This window comes from Neocloeon triangulifer, unplaced genomic scaffold (genome assembly GCF_031216515.1).
Source record: "Neocloeon triangulifer isolate White Clay Creek 2 clone unplaced genomic scaffold, ASM3121651v1 ptg000002l, whole genome shotgun sequence".
Lineage (NCBI taxonomy): Eukaryota > Metazoa > Arthropoda > Insecta > Ephemeroptera > Baetidae > Neocloeon > Neocloeon triangulifer.
Genome location: NW_026775545.1, coordinates 8,134,672 through 8,153,595, shown reverse-complemented (window position 1 = coordinate 8,153,595; position 18,924 = coordinate 8,134,672). Strand labels below are relative to the sequence as shown.

Sequence of the window (18,924 nt, the reverse complement as noted above, 5' to 3'; positions counted from 1 at the left end):
GATGAGCTTTTCCCGTCTCAATTGTTGTGGTGAAAATGAACAAAATTATGAAGAAAAGCCCCGTTTGGATAATTTATCTTTATTTCAAGTTTTCATAAGCGATTTAGTTTGATTAAAATCAAATGTTTAAAAAGATTATTAAGCCATCAGTTTGGTTAGACAGGGAGAGAGAGAAATATTCCTCTCGCAGCTGAGCCAATTCCATTTCGCTCGATAAGCAGTCGTTTATCAAAACTGGGTCTGCATAGACCTCTTCTTGAATATGTTGGGAGCAGTTGCTGCTGGACGGCCAAAACGCAAATCGCGCGCAAACAGTTGGCCCGTGTCACTTTTTCCGAGCCAAGTAAGCAGTCTCTCTTTTGCTTTTGCACGTCACAAGCACCACGGTCTCGGCACATGTTTTGGCGTCGGTCGGCCCGTCCGGATTGACAGTTTGGGCCGAAGCAGCTGCCTGATTAATGGACTCCGTCGGCGACCGGCCGCCCGATTAATTTATTCGCTGCCGTTCCGTACTTGAATGGGGAACGTGTTGCTCTCGTCGCACTTTATTATCCGCTGACGGTAAACACAATGAGAGAACTACTATAATAGAGAAGCTCGTACATATCATTTATACATACACGCAGATTTCGGCCGACGAGCAAGCAGAGGCAGAGTTTTAACAAGTGCGAGCCAGCCGGGTGGGTGGGTGGGTGGCTTGATGATCAATACCGACCTACCCACTCAAGCCCAGTCCCTTTCAAAAGCGCGAGCTGCTCTCGCCATCGTAAAATTTGTATATTATGTAAAATTGTAACAAATTTTTTAACTTCAACAGAAACGATTCCATATACCTAAAACTTATAAATAACATTTTTTTAATTAGATTTTATTAATTATCATTCCATCACGTTGTCAAAGTTCAAAATTGTTGAAAAAATTGTAGCGAGCTTGAAAAGTTTGTCTAGGATTTATAAAAAAAGTGATCAAAAATTAAGTAAGCAAAATGATTAGAATTTCACAAATTGATTAATTCTAATTTCAAATATTTGAGATTGAAAGCAAACTTTTCTTCTTGAAAAATAATTTACTTCATTTTTCACTTTAATTTTAGGCCTTTTTAATTATTTGAATATTTATTTGTCAATTTTAATTAAAATTTTAAATGTTTTAAATATATGTATGTATGTTTTTTTTGCGGATTTTAAAATTCACACGAATCTTGTTTTAACCTCAAGTGCAATGGTTGCTTCTATAGAAGATTCAAGGAAATGATATTTTTTTTTCCAAAATTGCCATCAATATATTTTATAAAAAGTATACAATTTAAATATCCTTGTCCTTCGTTAGTTCTTCTTCTATATATAATTTATTTAAATTTAAAATATCATACATTTTGAAGAAATCTTTCTTCTAAAATTTTAGTTAATTTGTGTCTTTTTAACTAAATTTTGGGCCTACAAGTCGTTTAAAAAAAATTAGAGAGTCAATTTGAGCAGTCAACAAACACGATTTTAGACAATTCCTTCGTATCCAAGTTTTGCAGGTTGCATAAATGACTAGTAAAGTTTCATATTGTTGAGAAAATCCGCAACCCTGAGCATTAATTACGGGCAGGACGATGATGACGAATTTCGCCAGCGCTTAACTCTTTTTGCAGAAACACAATCGTGGAACTTTAGGCCCGTTGACTCCAGAGACCCAGTTTTGAACACAATGCACCAAGCGAGGCAGCAACTCGCCCCCAAGCACCCTCTCTGCCGACTCGACGCCACTCAAACGAAACTTTCTAATAAAATTTAGCGCTGCTCCGCGTCAGCAGCACACGGGCAAAAAATTGTGTATTGAAAAGCGCTCGGCAAAACTTTTGATTCTTTCCAAAGCGACGTCGCCCTCTCGACCAATAAGAAGGAAATAAAAACGACGCTTCTGCAGATGAATCACTGCGGTTTGTTGAATCTCGAGGCTAATTTTTTCCCTCGTAAATTAATTGCCAGCGCTTTTCTCATTTTGGCCTCTTTCCTTGGCTGACATTCTTCATTACGCGTCTCGGCACACACAAAGGCTTTCTGCAGCTAAAAGCAGCGTTTTCTCGAGCTCGGAATTCGGCGCGTGCGAGCAAAAGCTTTTAAAGCACCGCCGCCGCCGCGCTTCTTCCACTCGCTGAGCTTTTCATTAACTTCAGGCTATAATTGACGTAGAAACTTCATTCACTTTGTACTTTGTTTATTATATTTATTAGGAAACGACAGGTTAGCTTTAGATTTTTTTTTTCAATTTTCAATGAGGAAAGAGTGTTGCAAAAATGCGTATTGCAATTGAAAATTTTATTGACCGGAGAGCGTAAAAGTTGTCAAAGAATTAATTATTAGAGCAACAGATCATCGAATTAATAACCAAAGCAACAACCGCAAATGCAATGACAACGATCAGATAAATAATGAGTAATGAATATTGGCTGGTGCCTGTTATGCCATTTTCCGGGAAGTGCTTCCCCGGCGTGAATTAATTCAAACCTGCTTCATTATTTACGCCCACAACCACCCTCTCTTTCCCGGGAGGCCTAAATGATAATTAATGTTTAGCAATAACGCCGAGCGACGCCGGTCCACTAATTACGCTCACGCGCTAATAAAAAAAGAAGAAGTGTTCCTTGCCAGGAGTGCACATTGCGCAAAATCGAGCGGCAGATTACGTGGTTGCGCCGCCACAACCGCTGCTTAATGGAAAAATTATTCCTCATTTATAAACATGGAAAACACGCCGGACGGGGGTGCGAACGCAAAAACGTAACGCTGATTTCCAGCGCGGCGCCGTGTGCAATTTGTGGCTGCCTACAGCGCATCAAGCAGCCCTTTTTGCCACAACGGATTTCATCAGCTTCTTCATTAGTGCTCTTAATTCTTCTCAAATCCCAACATTATCTTGATTTTAGTAAGAGAAACCAAAGGAATTTAATATCGTTGCAAAATATCAAGTAGTCAACAAATTAAATACAAAGAAATTCTAACTCAACTTTTCATCAGTTTTTTTGAACTTCCTCCGTTATGCTTAATTAATTTTCAATTCAAATTTATACCTTAAAAAATCAATTATGTATTGATATTTTAAAAAGGACATTCGAGCATTTAAAAATAAAATTATGATCATAATTATTGCTTTGGTTTTATATAATTTAAAAAAATTATAGTAAGGAGGTAAAAAAAGAATGAAATAAGTATGAAAATAAGATTTGTATGCATATCCTACAATATTCTATACAACCATGTCAACCATGATAATTATTTTTTAATAAACTGAAAGCATCAAGAATGTTTGTGGAGCACAGAGTGAATTTCCCCACCGAATGGAATCGTCTCTCTCACTTATTATTATTTATGCATTTTTTCCCAACGCTTTCGTTCTCGACGGGCGATTTTTCATCATGTCATTCGCGATATCAGCGCGCAGCGGATGGGCGGAATTTTTCACAACGGGCGGACGGGCGACGGTAACGCGAGGCCATCAGTTATTTGTGCAATGGACTCTGTAATCTCGAGTATTAACTTTGACGCATGAATCGCGCTGCTGTGCGAAATAAACGCGAGCAGACACAAAAACCAGCATTGCTAATGGTGACTTGGCGCAAAATTAATCAATCACGCTAAACCCAGAAGAAATCGAGTTTGATTTTTGATTAATTTTTTGTCCCATTTGAAAGTTTTGAAACGTTGAATAAATTGGAGGGAATCAAAATTCAACTGGCACGAAAAATTGAAAAACGATTGTTCTGATCGTTACTACATTTTACTTTCCTTACTTTCCAATCAATTGATTAGTTTCTAGTCTCCCTACTCTCTATAGTCAATTCAGAGACATCAAATAATATACATAGTTAAATACAGTATTTTCATGGCCATTTTTTTATTATTATTTCCTTATTGACATATGCAGTCATGAAATATTGGCCATTAATAAGTAAATTAAATCCTGCATCACATTTTCCAGAAGACTCATTCCAACTGCAGAAAACAAAAATTATTTTTCAATCAACTTACATAATAGTGGACGTAACAAGCAGACATATTTATTAAATAATGTTCTAGATTTAAAAAATATATATTTTATTACCACACTCACACAAAATTAACTTAACACTTGATTAACTGTAGCAAAATCTAAAAAAAAATTTATTGTAAAAAATGAAAATGCAGAATATTATTTAAAATTTTATTAGATTGCTATATAGTTAAAATGTTATTCATTAAAACTTTATAATTGTTTTATAAAAGAAATACCTTTTAATTTGTTGAATGCAGCAAGTCATGAAAACTTTTACTAAGGTTATTTCACTGCTATCGTGAATATAAATAAAATCTAAAATAATTAAAAAAATTACGGTATATTTTTTCAAATCTCAATTTTTGTATCGACTGAGAAGAATAAATAATAATAATAACAATGGCAGAATATAATTTGAAGCGACGACGGTTTTTATTCCTGTTGGTTTATTGCACAAGCCAAATTTAAGTTTTAAGGAGAATTCGTTTCCGGTGGGCTGCATAAAAATGGCAGATGGAATTCATTTATAGAATATTATGTGAAGCCCGAGTGTCGGCGTGCGAGTCGAGCGAAGCAGCCGATGGAGAGCGAGGAGTAAATGTGCAACGGAGCGGCGCGCGCGGGAGGGTTCGCTCGCTAAATGGGGGTGGGTCGCGCGGGCTAAAACTGGGTCACTAACGTGCTATAAGAAGATTAACGGTCACTCTACTCTTCACAAACATATTACTACCAGTCAACGAGAACGTTTTGTACAATTTATGATGTCACTTTGTATTTGTTCAGCCAATCGCGGATTCAAAAATTTTCTTCAAATGCGCGTTTAGAAAATAAAATAAGCAGCGTGGTGAATGAAATGGATATAAAGTTAAGCTAAAATCAGTGGTATAATAATAATATCTGCATTACATGAACAGAATTTGGGGAAAACTTATTACCAATGGTAACACGCCAAAAGTCTTTAATTGATTGTGAGTGGTATAGATTTTTAATTCAGATTAACCAAAGTCGGCTCTTTATTCTGTTTGATCCACAAATAATTTTCTTCTCATTAGGACACAATTATGCGTGATCTGTCACCGCCAAATCTGGCAATTAACCGTGAGGGGAAAATGGCAATTCTTTTTATTTTTTAATTTTGTCGTTAAATTAAAGCAAAAAACTATTTATATGCACAAATTCAGAAATTTTGGAAAACACTTTTTAAATGTAAGTTAACATTTTAGGTTATTTTGGTTAGAAAATTGTTGACTCCAAACATCACTTTAAAAAAATCAGAGGGAATTCTAAAGAATATTTTTTATGTTTAACACACAATTAAATTGAAGGATGCCTTCTTTGAAGCACATGCCAAATGTGTGGTATAAATTTTGCTTATAAAATTTTTTTATTTTTGTAAATGTGATCATACAGTCTTAATCGAGACTTATTACCAAAGGAAACCAAAATCGACTTTCAATAAGAACTTTATTCTAAATTTTTTATAGGAAGCTACACAACGTACTCATCTATAAAAAGACCTTAAAATGAATTAATTAAATGTGCATAAAATACAATTTACTATTTAATATTTAAAAAAGATCTATAATTTGAAACTGGAAAGTAAAAATAAACAATACACACTATAATTATAATTAAAAATATTTAAAATAATATTACGAAAGATGCCATTAAATAATCAAACATAAAATGAAAAAAGAACAATGATATACATCATAATACACACCAGCAAAAATAAAAATAAACTGACTAATTACAGAAATTTAAAAATTCGTACATATGAAAAACGTCAATATTTCGTGTAAGCTCGCGACGCTATTTTCCCAATCGGCGAGAAGACGAAGCGCAGAAGTGATTTTTAGAATTCCACCATGGCTTGTGCCGAATGTATAAATATCAATTTTTCCACTTTCCCACGCGCATCTGGCGTCACAAAGGAGGATGCGTATATTTTCCGAAGCAAGAGCCGCGCCGTTTTGGCGCTCCATCTCACTCTGCACCATTTGAATAACAAAGAAGCCAGCGTCGCACGAAAAGAAGCACATTCCTCACAACCATTGTTATTAGCTTTAGCACCGAATATTTAAAAAATAAAGCGATGTTGAGGCGTCAAAGCTTATATAATAAAGGAACACTCTGTTTTTAAGAAAGAGAGAGATGAAAACACTGAAATTCAATTTCCATACGTCAATCAATCAACAATTCCAATATTTTATTTTGAATGAATGAATTCAAGGAATTTGTTTCCTTATTTTTTTCGGGTAAGGCCAAGAAAAAGTCTTGTTAGCCTGAGCCCTGTAAGTACATTATTTTTATTTTATTGGTTATTTTTTGCTGGCATTTAAAATTGCATAAATTGTACAAGTAAAACTAACAAATGTAAAAATTTGAAACTTTTTTTTTAAATTTTGGATTGCATTTGTACTCAAACGAGTTTCAAATAAAATCGATATAAATGCAAAACGTTCGTGGAAACTTTATTAATTTTTACATTATGTGAGATTGATCACCTCCAAAAGCAAACCATTCAAAATTCATGAAGAACAAAATTGATCTTCTCCAAGAACTAACAAATCACGCTTTTCAATTTAAAGCGAAGCGTCAAAGGAGAATTTATTTTAACAACATCTGGAGCAAATGGAAACAGGGGTGCAATTTATGAGAGGTGCTGGATATTAGGAAGTTTGCTCGGAAGTTCAAGAGCACGGGTCATTCACGTATAGCGAGATTTCTTGCCGGTCGCACAGTTAGTTGCTAATGCAATTACCTCCAGCTCTTTGCTCGTTCACTCGCTCACGGACGGAGCACGCGGCCGAGAGCAAGAGCAGCAACGCCGGTTGCCTACCCTTCTAGTTGGCCCGAGCCCATTTATTACAAGGATGCGATGAGTGATGACTCTGGTAATGGAGCGAGCGCACGCGGCAATTTATATCGAGCTCCCGGCCGCCGGAGCACTCACTTTCGAGTTCTAGCTGCTCTCTCGCTCGCACACATGCGACGGATAAATGGCGCCGCCTGGGCAAAGTGTGAGAGATTTCGAGGTCAAATGCCTCGACCAGCGCCACTTGTGACCCTCAAACTTTACAAGTAGGGCGATTGCCGCATTATGGAGGCACAACTATTCTCTCAAACTCGACTACTTCTTTTTACTTGGCTTTGGTTTCACCAGTTGCTCTGCAAACAATAGCCATTTTATTAAAACTTGCATGTACAATGTAAACATTATAAAATATCGTTTATCCTTCAATTAGAAGAAAATTTAGATAAAAAAAAAAATAATGAATATGATTGGGAAATAATAATTTATATTTAATTTGAATAACTGCTCTAGAAATAAGTGGAAATTGTATTATCGTTTCAATATGATGGCTCACAAAGAAGGCTTTAATCAATGAATTTGACACACTCAATATCATTTAATTGAATTTTTAATATCCATCGGAACCATAAATAAAATCGGATAATTTTAAAACAATGAAAAACATGCTTTATTTGCCAAAATGTGCGACCTCTGGCTCTGTGCGACCACTAGTGCAACCACCATAGATTATTCATTTTAATTTTTGCAATTCTAATTAATTACATAATATATCAAATTTTTTGTTAACAAGCTACAGTTCCAATTTTTAAAGAGTAACAACCTTAACAAGTTTTTTTTCCTACATTTCATTGTCAGACAACGCTGGAGTGAGAGCATTAGTAGCAATTTTTTCCAATCAGAAATAGCGGGAAAAAACATACGCAGTGGAGATTTTTCAAATTCCGGCCATCTGCGCCTGAGCTGCGATTAACGCCCCGTGGCCATTTCACGCCATTCTTTTTTGCTCCACCAACAAAAGTTATTCCGGTTTTTTATCTGGGCACATTATTTCAGAGGTCGCTGTAAAGTTTCGCGCAGCGCCGTAAAGTTCTACACTTGTTTGTTAGGGCAGTGATGAAATTCATTAGAAATTGTTACGAGTCCTTAGGGGACTCTCTTTTGTCGCCCAAAAAGGGACACCTGCTTAAAGTTTTTAGCGTCACGCGAGCACGTAATTGAAAACATTCATCTTGGCAGACACTTTGAACAAATCACGCTGTTGTCTTCTCTCAGCAAATAGTGTATCAAATGTGTGAGAAATGAAAAAATTCGAATTTTATTTTTATTTCTCCAGAAGTAAAGGAGTTTGAAGAAATAATATTAAGCAGCATGTATTAATTAGAACGATAATCATTGACAAAATTAATTCTAGCTCTAGTTTCAAAATCAGTTGAGGATCCGAGTTATCGGCCCTTGTGATTTAGCAGGCCTGTCTGATACCGATGTTGCCTTTCCCAAGAAGGATAAACAATTAAAAAAAGAAATGAATCAATTTTTTAAATTGAAGAGATGCAATATACATTAATTGTTTGAGATTGCAATAGTGTCCAGAACTGGGGAAAAAATTAAAATGATTTATATTTTGGTGAAGAAATAAATCCAAAACTTTTTCAATTCTGGCACCGTGGTGTGGGTGTTTGTCAGCGGCGGAGTTTGACTTTGCATGCCTCATTAGGCGTCGCAGGGGCCGTGCGAATTTGCGTGCGATTGTGCAGAGCAAATCGTGCGTGAAGATAGCGGGCGGTCGCGCGCGCCGAGAGAGGCGTAACATGTGTTCATGACGGCCGCGCTAAAAAACAGCCCCGAAAAGAAGAAATTACACACCGGGCTGGGCCGCAAGCGTAAACATCTGGGATTTCGCGCGCGACCTCTCTCGTAAAAAATTCAGCGCCCCTGCGATAAGCCGCTCGGGTGCGGAGAGAAAAAAGTCTCTTGCGGCGTCCGGCAGGGGTTCCGTCCGACCGACCTGCCCGTCCAGAGAGGAACGGATGGATGAGTATATTTACAGCAGTCGGAAATCAATACGCACACTCAAGAGCCCATAAATCTGGCTGCAGAAAGTCTTGCGCGGCCAAATAAATAGAGCTTGAGCAGAGGGTGCGTTTTATGGTACAAGTGGTCGTGCTCGCACATTTCCTTTCCCACAAAACAAGCAAGTCAGTCATAAATAATTAACTTACAGGGCTAAATTTTAAAATCCCATTTTTTATGCAGCGCGCAAAAGATTGATTTTTTTTATAAATTAATTTTAAAAATCCTTTTGTACCAACACGATTTTTTTTTTGTTTTCAAGTAAATTTACTTTAAAATTTTAAAATTTGAAATCAAAATTCGGATCTTTTCTCTGTTCAGGCGGCTACGAAGCAAACCAAGACATGCAAAATAAAAAAATCTACTCATCCAGGAAAACATTGACCAATTTTGAGTTAAAAAATAGGGATTGCTTGTGTTTGACAAGTTGAACAAAAAAATAATTTTTGTTATGTAGTAAAGGAATAAATTTTTAAGTAAGAAAAGATGGTAATTTTTAAATTATAAATTCATTAATTTTAAACAATTTTTACTTAAAAAGAAGCAATTTAATTATTGTAATAAATCATTTTCACATATAAAATAAAAATTTATTTTCATAATTGTTCAATATTTTTTATTATTATTATTCATTTTTAAAATTTATATATTCAAAATTTATGTCACCTATTAATTTAGTGATTTTAGTTTAGACAAAATGTCTTAATTAAAATGAAAATAGTAGCTAAAAATATTAAATTTGCTCAGAAGCCTGCCAATAGATAAATGATTATTTTCATGGAAAAATCAAATGGATTTTCATGCAGCTCTCCTACTCAAATATCTAATTCTGTCTTATTTCTTGTTTCTAACACGCCAAAATTTATGACACTGCAGGTGTTGCAGTGAAAAAGTTTTAATTAAAAATTTTACGCAGCCCCCCCGTCAAAACAGCCAATTTACAGCTGCAAAGGAGCCATCATCTAGGTCCTTGCAACTTTCGTCGGGGTTATTCTCGAAAACAGGGGTCGTAACCTTACTGAAGGCGGCTGGGCTGAATTATTTATCAGCGTTTTCCCAAGGTGCACTTTATGACCGGCAATAAAACGTCGTTTAGGCGAGCATTTCGGATTTACATCAGGGGTTAATTCGGTATATTATACGAGGCGGCGCAACATTGCAAAGGAGAGAAGCCACTGCGCGGTTGACAGCCGATGAAAAACTTTTCTTGTTATCCAACCGTAATAAAAAAATCATCAGAAAAGCCGCGCCGTGTTTCTTCAGAAAATATCCACTGCGACGTCGACGTTTTGCTGTCTGTCATTGCTAAGACGTCGGCCTCTTTATGTGAAGAACAAAGACGTTTACGAGTTGAAAATAATGTGTTTTTTTTTATGGTTTTTACGTGGTTTGACTGAAAGTATGCGAGGAAATATTGCCTTAAATAACGGATATTTCGACTTTTATAATTAAGCATCAAATTACAAAAAAAAAAAAATATTGATTTGTGTTTCGAAATAATGAAAAAAAAACTTATTTAGAACTTAAAAATTAAGACAAAAGAACAAACATAAAGACGCTACCCCACACTACTCTAGCAAAATCTTATAAAAATCACGCAAAGTAACAACTATGCTCCAAAAATTTAAGAGGGAAAATGGCGAGAAAGGAATCGTTGCTTTTGAATTTTCTTTTCTCTATAAAAGTATTTCTTTATTTTGATGAAAAATTGAATGCAACTTGTTTACAAAATAAATTATTTGCAAATTTTCATGCGTTTTGAATTTACGTATTAAAATTTCTGGAAAACCATATCGTTTAAAATATGAATCAAAAGGGCGCTAAGAAGAAAGTTTAAAAAATAAATAAATAAAGCAGACTTGTAAATTTTGCAGAGACAGCAAAGCAAATTAAAATTTGTATAAATATTTTGCAATTTTAGATTCTTTGTTAGTTTTTAACGATTCATTTTTTTTTTAATTAATGAGAAAATTGTTTTCATTTTGTAGGAGCAGCAGCCCTGGCGTGACTCAGGAAGGGGCTGCAGACACCGGTCTCGTGGCCGACCCCTTGAGGAGGGAATGTCCTCTGGTGGCGTCCCATCGGCTGCTGCTACGGTGAGTTCATTTCCGCATCAATTCAATTAATTTACTCGCCAAATAATTTGCACTTCCCGAGCTCGGAAAACAAACAATAAACTGATTGTTGGCAGAGCTCCTCGCAATGTTGCGGCCAGCACGGGTCACGTGGTCATTCCGCACGGCGAGCCCCACCCCTAGCGATCCACGAGCAGGAGGTAGGGGTCGCGGACACCCTCCAACTCGAGCCCCTCACCGAGGAGGCCTTCGTCGCCAACCTGCAGCAGAGATTCAAGAGGGACCTGATTTACGTGAGTAAAAACATTTATCAAAAAAATTGTGACACGTTTTTTTTTTACATTTTCCGAGCGGAAAATCGTCGTTTTTTTCCTTGGGACAAAGCCGCCCTCCAACAATCTGTTACTCGGAAAATAATGCCTCTCTTTTTTGGCCACAGAACAGAACGCGCACAGTAAGCCTGGATTGAAGTATCGATTGCAATAAATCATCCGCAAATGGCACAATAAAAATGCCAGTGTCTGTCGTGCGTGCGTTATTTTGCACACAAAGCGAGCGTTCCCCTTTAATAATCGGCCGTAAACACAGAAAGGTCTCTTTGTCTGTCGAGCGGCGCTCAAGTACAATGTGTATTCAAAGCCTGGAAGGCGAAAAATTAACACGTCTTTGTTTTCTAACCGAGCCTAACTGTAGAAAATTATCACTTTTGTTCATCAATAAAAGCCCTTCAAAGTAAAGGAACGTAATTTAGATTAAAAAGAGATTACAAAATACTAAACTAATTTTCTATTCAAATTAAAATTCCCTTCAAAAAAAGCCTATGTCCATAAAATACTTCCTTACTAGTTTTATTTCACACCGGTTGGAATTTCGTTACCAAACAATCTTTGTTCAGACACACCTTTGACGAGATTCCTTTTTTTGTCGGGCGCAGTGCGCGTAATAGGGTCATGGAGTGGTCAGGCGCCGGCAGGAAGCGTGTGTAGTGTAGTGCTATCCACTCGAGGAGATTTTGGCCCCTTGAGCAAAACAAGTTAGGCAAAAGTTGAGCACGTGGGTCGGGCGGGTCGCATACTCTTCAGGAGGCGAGGACGGCCGTTGAGAACTCAAGTTATTGCGACAACGAAAACTTTGCCCCACATCCGTGGTCTTTTTTCCGACTACGATTGTTTGAATAACCGCGTACTTAAATTTGAAAGTATATTAGAAGGAAATATTTTTTTGAACTAATAAACGAAATTATTAAAAGTAAAATTTTTTTTGCATTAAAAAAATATTATTTTTAACCACAAATTAAAAGTGTTAAGATAAATTCAATGGGGTTGTGGAGAAAAATTAGACGAAAAGTTAATCGAATGCCGCAGAAAGTGGGAGCAAATGTGCGTGTTTTGGTGCCGAGCTCCGGTTTCCTGAAACGGCGCTCAAATATTGACCCATCTAATGAGAGACGTCTTTTGCTCCGTAGACGAGCGCTGGAGATGTTTTGGTATCGGTCAACCCCTACAAGAAGCTGGCCCTCTACTCGCTCGATGTGGTCGAAGCCTACAGGACCAAGGCTCTGCTCTCGCACCTACCACCGCACATGTAAGTCGATTTGATAATTTTTTTCTTAAGTGTCAAAATTAATAATTTCCTATCAATTAATTGTAACTGTAGTGACTTTCTATTTCAAATTTGGAAATTTGGAAAGGTTGATTAGTTATTGAAATCTTATTTATTCTGATGATTTTACATATTTTAATACACATGCCGCACATAGTAATATTAAACTTTTGTTAAATATTTTATAAAAACTTCAAAATAAAAATACAATCTATAATTACCAATAAAATTACTATTAATAAATTTAAAAAAATTAATTTTTTAATTGTTAAAGCATTGTAATTAAAGTGAATTTTAAATGCTTATAGATTTGCACTTGCGGACAAAGCGCACTGGAACCTGCGGGAGCGCAACGAGGAACAGTGCGTGGTCGTGTCCGGAGAAAGTGGTTCAGGCAAAACGGAGGCGGCGCGCATTGTGCTGCAGTACGTGACCGTGGCCGGCTCGGGGCCCACGGGAGCCCAACAGGACCCTTCGCTCGCCCCCATCAAACAAGTCCGAGACCGACTGCTGCAGGCGGGACCTCTTTTAGAAGGTTTGCGATAAATTCTGCGTTAATTATTCTGGGCGTTGCGGCAAATTTATTCAGTGGCCGCGTTGTATAAATAGAGAACATAAATTTCGCGTTGTTGACACAGCGTGATACGTTGTTTGTTGTTTCGAAGGTAATTAGTGATAATGTCGCTTGTTTTGCAGCTTTCGGAAATGCAAAGACTCACAAAAACGACAACTCGTCCAGATTCGTAAGTACAATTTGCTTTGTCTCGAGACGGCGAACTAGAGCGCGCGTCTCTCTCTCTCTTTGTGATTTCAGGGCAAATATTTGGACGTCGAGTTTGACTTTAAGGGAGACCCCGTGGGAGGCACATTCACGAGTTGTAAGTAGCTTGCCAGTTAATTGCATTTTAGAATTTTTAACCTTTCTCTGTCCCACTTGTGCAGATCTTTTGGAAAAGGTGAGATAAATATTGTAAATTAAAAAAAGTCCTAATTAATTATGTATTTTATTTAGTCTCGCGTCACAAGGCAACTAGCGGGCGAAAGAAATTTTCACATTTTCTATCAACTTCTCACTGGTGCAGATATTCAACTGCTCAGTAAGTGAATAATTTATTTAAGATGATTCAAATTGTTGAAATAATGTTTTTTTTTTCAGAATCTCTCAAACTCCATCGCAATATTGACAATTATGCATTTCTTAGACCTAGTAGACCTCTTAGTATGGAAACAATAGACGACAAAAGGGATTTTCAAGTAACAAAAGTAAGAGCTTCGTAATTTTTTTTATTCAATCAAAATAATTTCTTTTCATCAAAAAAACAGAAAGCCTTAGAAACACTAGGGTTCTCTGCCGAAGACGTGGTGCAAATTTTCAAGGTGGTGGCGTCGGTGCTGAAGTTGGGAAACATCGGGTTCACGCCGACGAGCAACATAGACGGCACCGAAGGGTGCACCGTGACAAACGACTATGGTAAAAAAAATTATTATTAATAATTTTATTGAGAATGTTTAAATGATCACGATTTAGAATACAAGTATTTCTTTTATGTTTTTTTAAGATGAATTTCCTTGTAATTTTCAGAACTATTTGAAGTTTGCGGGCTGCTCGGCACGAACCCCATGGAGCTCACCTCAGCACTTACTCAACGCACAATCCTCGCTGGGCCGGTTCTCGACTCGCCCTCGACCAACCCCGCGCCGCCTCCGCCGCCCCCGTGCGGCTCCCTCAGAGGGGTCAAGTCGGGGGGCTGCTCGTCGTCGGTGGCTGGCACACCGCCCTCGTTTGTGCCTTCGTCTTCCATGTCCTCCACAGGTAGCAGAGGTCAGTGAAAAGTTTCTGCTGTATTCATTTTAACTCCATCATTTTGGTTTTTGGTTCAACCTTGCAAGATGTTTTTCAGTTCAAATCTGGTATTTATTAAGAAGATTAAAAATTTTTGATGGGATTATCGATACAAAAAAAATTGTTCATAGTGGTGCGCAAAAATCGGTTGGGGGAGACAACCAGAAAAAGGATTTTTTTTTTCTTCATAAAGCTCATATCTCAAATTAAAGTCAGGGGCTAAATTCTTAATAATCAATAATTTTAATGTGAATTTCTATTTCTATTTTGTGAGTTTCTAACTGTTGTTTTCTTTCAAAATTTACTGTTTTTATTTTCAAATTCACCTCCCCTATTACTTTTTCCACTTTTAATTAAAATACATTAATGAAGATTTTGCGGCGTTGCCTTGTTAGAATATTTTTTTTTCTTTTGAAAATTTTATTACTAAATTTTGGGCTTTCAGATGTGTATGAAGTTTGTGAAATGTTACAACACTCGACGCTGGCCCGACTGACGCTTGCTGATGAGCGGGGCAGTTCTTCAACGGCGGGCGAGTTAGTCGTTGCCGACCTGAGCGCCTCTGAGGCCACCGCGTCCAGGGACATTTTGTGTAGGGCCCTTTATTCAAGGCTGTTCGCGTGGCTCGTCAAGCAAGTCAATGATGCCACGCGGGTAAGTAAATATCTTGCCAAAAATTTTTAATGCTTTTCAAGTAACAAAATTTAAAAAAAAAATATATAAAACTTATTAATTTTCAATCAGATTAATTGTTTTGTAACAAATAAACACAATGATCTCTTAGAGATTAATAAAATTATAATTTATTTTTAGTTCTCCATAAATTTGAGTGAATTTTGTTTTTTTAGGTGCGAAAATACGGAAAGAGAAAGGTGCTGGGCATCATGGACATTTACGGCTTTGAAGTTTTTGACCAGAACAACTTTGAGCAGTTCATCATCAACTTTTGCAACGAAAAACTGCAGCAGGCTGTGGCCGAATGCACGCTGCGGTTGCGCCAGGACGAAATGCTCAGGGAAGGCATCGAGTGGACGCCGGTCGACTTCTTCAACAACACACCTGTCTGCGAGCTGATTGAGAAAGTAATTTCTTTGACATATGAAAACTAAGTGTAAGAATAAAATTTAACTGTGGCAGAACAACCACGGGATTCTGGCTGTGCTGGACGAGGAGAGTCAGCGAGGAGGACCTGGCGGGGACGAATCCTTCCTGGCCAGGTTGTGTCACACCTGCGGGTCAAGTGCTTACTTTGAGACGCGGAATTGCGCGCCACACTCGGCGCCAACAGATTTGCCTTGCAACACCAGTGTTCCTCCAAATTGTTTTAGGTAAACTTGCATAAAATAATTTAATAATTAATTGCTGTTTAAAAACAAATATTGAATATGAGCTTAATAAAATGAAAAATATTAATTCATAACAATTTTAATAATTTACTTCTTATAAATAAAATTTTTAGTATTTCTTGTCACTTAATTATTTTATATTTAATTTTGGAAAAAAAATTAATTGTGTATCATGTGTTTTTTTTTAAGGAATCAAAATTATATTGATTAATCAAGCATTGAACTTCAGATTCAGAGAACAATTACCACTTTAAATATGTTTTTATACTTTAAATAGCTCATCAAATAATAATTAATTTTAAAATCAATGTGAGCCACAAATTTATTTACAATTTCTTTCTATCAGTATTGAATTAAAATTTGATTAAATTTATGCAGATTGCGTCATTATGCTGGGACTGTGACCTACAACGTGGCTGGCTTTGTAGAAAAGAACAACGACACGCTTCCTCTTGACCTGTCTCTCGCCATGTTTCGTTGCGAACATCCATTGCTCAAAAACCTCTTTCCCGAGGGTAATTCCAGTTTTTTTCCTGCCACTTTGATATTCAAAAATTATTTTGATCCAAAGGAAACCCAAAGAGGACAACGCTGAAACGGGCAGCGTCGGCGGGCACGCAGTTCAAGATCTCGGTGGGCGCGCTGATGGGCAACCTGCAGAGCAAAACGCCGCACTTCATCCGCTGCATCAAACCCAACGAGCTCAAGCAGCCGCGCATTTTCGAGAACGCCCTCGTCCAGCACCAAGTTAGATATTTATGGTGAGTCCGATCTTTTTGATTTTTGAAGTTATAGCAAATTTTTTTTATAATGGTGGTGCTTTTTTATCAAACAATTCAACGTTTTCCTCCCAACAATTTTTCTTCAATGTAATTTTTTTTTAAAAGTTAGGAAAATATAAAGCTATGTAATAATAAACTTTGAATTGCAGTCTGGTGCAGACAATCAAGGTGAGGAAGACCAGTTTTGCGCACAGCGAGAGCTACGAAAGCTTCCTGCACCGCTATAAAATGCTGTCGCCGCACACTTGGCCCTGCTGGCGAGGGTCTGCCGTCGAGGGCGCCTCCTACCTTCTCAGAGACCTGCCACTTTCGTCGCCGCACTTTGCTTTTGGCCGGACCAAAATCTTCATACGCAGCGAAAGAACGGTAGGATCTCTGATGTTTCAAATTAATAATCTCTTTTTTAAAGATCGTTTTTAATATAAGGACTCCTTATAGGCTAGTCAAATAAATTATTTAAAACAATACAAGGCATTGGAAGGCATTTTTGGCAATTGCTAGATAATGATTGAAAAATTTTTAAGCACTATTTAAAAAATTTTATTTGTCTATGTGAATAAAATGTCCTTAACGTAAGTCGTTAAATCCTCGAAACTACAATAAGTTTACGGTTATCTAACTTCTTTTAATTTTTACGTTAAATGGATTAGAAATTTTTCAATCAAAGTTCAAACTGTATTAAAAAAGTGATTCCTTAAAAAAATTGATATATTCTATTATTAATTGCTAAATAAAATTATTTTACCAAAGGGAATAGCAAAATTAAACTAATTTCAACAGTTTTTAGGTGAATTTTTATAATTCAATCAAATAAGTGCTGCTTTTTTTTATGTATAATTCCATTGATTTTGACCATTTTCACTGCTTTGTCAGCCTCATCTTTTGAGCTGATTTGAAAATTCGGCGAAAGGGTTGATCTCGTTTGGATCTTATTGCCCTGCCGTTGGCGTTAACCTCGTCGTAAAAAGGTGGATATGGATACGCAGGAACTGGAACTGGCACCGGCACTGGAACTGGAACGGGGACGGCGGGTGGGCCAAAGAAGTCTGGCGGAGGATATGGATAGGGTGGAGGATAGGGTGGAGGATAGGGTGGTAAAAATGGATCAGGATAGAAAATTCTTCCAGCGTCCTCACTTGACCGACGAACCATTCGATTCATGGGCTTGGCCGAGCTCACGGCCAAACAAACAAAAAGGACCAACTGTGTGAAAATTTTGTAGAAGAATTTAGTTAGTTGGAAACATTTTTTATTTATTTATTTTATTCACAATAAAATAAAATTGTCTGTCAAAGTTGAATATTTCAAAATTTTAATATTTGTTTAGTGTAAAAAAGTGTAAAATATTATTTTCCTCTCAAATCATTGATAATGTTGTGTTATTTCAAATTAATATTTATACTAATGTTGTAAAAATAGCTCAGAAATAGTTGAGACATAGTTTTTTCCTATACACCACATTAAGAAACTCACTAAAACCCATCAAAGGAAATGCAAAAAATCCTCAAAACTACGATAAGTTTACGGTTCTCATTTTTCAATTAAGAAATGTGAGAAAATTTCTCAATTTTACATTATAAATTGATGGGAAATTAATTAACTCACTCCTAAAAAGTTGGTCTTCATGTTGCGCCGCCCTTGATGAAAGTGTCTCGAAAGTGCAGGAAAACGTTGACCCTATGTTTTTATGCCGCGTGATATCACAAAAAAGTGAAATATTGTGACAGGTGGATAGCACGAAGGGCCGCGTTTCGGTCGTGCATTGGTCACCGCATTTTTATCAGAATGAGAGAAGGGAAAAAAGGTAATTAGCAAGCAGGCGCCAAAGTAATTTTGTGTGTCAAGTAAGAAAAAGTGTGATATGATTTTAATTGCTGTAATTAAGATTTTAAAAAGTAAAAAAAAAACAGTAGGGAACCCCCTAGCCCAATTAAAATTATTTTGGAATTGATTTTTTATATAAATCAAACAAAAACTTAAATTAATGCGTTAAAAGTGGTTGAATGTATTACCTGCTGCGTGTCGTTGCAATATATAGCTTTTATCTTTTTTATTTAATTTTCAAGAAATGCATTAGTGGCTGGACTGATATGAATGCAAAGACGAGAATCTTCATCGACCGAGTGATGAGAAATAGTGGCGGCTATAGCATCGTTTAACCCTCCCAAAAAAGCGAACAAAGCTCGGGCTACACATTTTTTTTTCCGAATCGAGAATCAGTGGAATTCCCTGCCGTCTGTATACAAATTTGTTGGGCTCCTCAGTTCAAAATTACACGCAAAGATTATACATGTGACTATTTATTCGGCTTCAGCTCGGCAAGTAGGTCTCTAATCTGGAAACACCATTGCTTTCAAATTAGGCCTAT

At 36.8% G+C, this 18,924-nt stretch overlaps 2 protein-coding genes across 8 annotated transcripts in view; one reads left to right on the top strand and one right to left on the bottom strand.

The window, feature by feature from the left end:
• LOC132202258 (unconventional myosin-Ia-like) overlaps window positions 1-18,924 on the top strand; it is a 37,919-nt gene that overhangs the window by 9,949 nt on the left and 9,046 nt on the right. For all 7 annotated transcript variants that reach the window (XM_059629110.1, XM_059629084.1, XM_059629102.1 and 4 more), the window contains exons 2-18: window positions 10,897-11,004; window positions 11,100-11,276; window positions 12,449-12,567; window positions 12,894-13,120; window positions 13,282-13,328; window positions 13,400-13,463; window positions 13,528-13,541; window positions 13,598-13,682; window positions 13,742-13,848; window positions 13,909-14,056; window positions 14,168-14,407; window positions 14,874-15,082; window positions 15,277-15,510; window positions 15,566-15,756; window positions 16,153-16,289; window positions 16,346-16,535; window positions 16,706-16,922. In XM_059629110.1, the coding sequence (XP_059485093.1) occupies window positions 10,969-11,004; window positions 11,100-11,276; window positions 12,449-12,567; window positions 12,894-13,120; window positions 13,282-13,328; window positions 13,400-13,463; window positions 13,528-13,541; window positions 13,598-13,682; window positions 13,742-13,848; window positions 13,909-14,056; window positions 14,168-14,407; window positions 14,874-15,082; window positions 15,277-15,510; window positions 15,566-15,756; window positions 16,153-16,289; window positions 16,346-16,535; window positions 16,706-16,922 (2,442 nt within the window). In that variant the 5' untranslated portion in view covers window positions 10,897-10,968. The remainder of the gene's footprint in view (window positions 1-10,896; window positions 11,005-11,099; window positions 11,277-12,448; window positions 12,568-12,893; window positions 13,121-13,281; window positions 13,329-13,399; window positions 13,464-13,527; window positions 13,542-13,597; window positions 13,683-13,741; window positions 13,849-13,908; window positions 14,057-14,167; window positions 14,408-14,873; window positions 15,083-15,276; window positions 15,511-15,565; window positions 15,757-16,152; window positions 16,290-16,345; window positions 16,536-16,705; window positions 16,923-18,924) is intronic.
• LOC132202302 (submaxillary gland androgen-regulated protein 3A-like) lies at window positions 17,340-18,269 on the bottom strand. The gene is made up of 2 exons (XM_059629143.1): window positions 18,162-18,269; window positions 17,340-17,759 (listed from the first exon to the last, which is right to left on the bottom strand). The coding sequence occupies exons 1-2, from the start codon at window positions 18,180-18,182 to the stop codon at window positions 17,415-17,417; spliced, it is 366 nt and encodes a 121-aa protein (XP_059485126.1). The 5' UTR covers window positions 18,183-18,269; the 3' UTR covers window positions 17,340-17,414.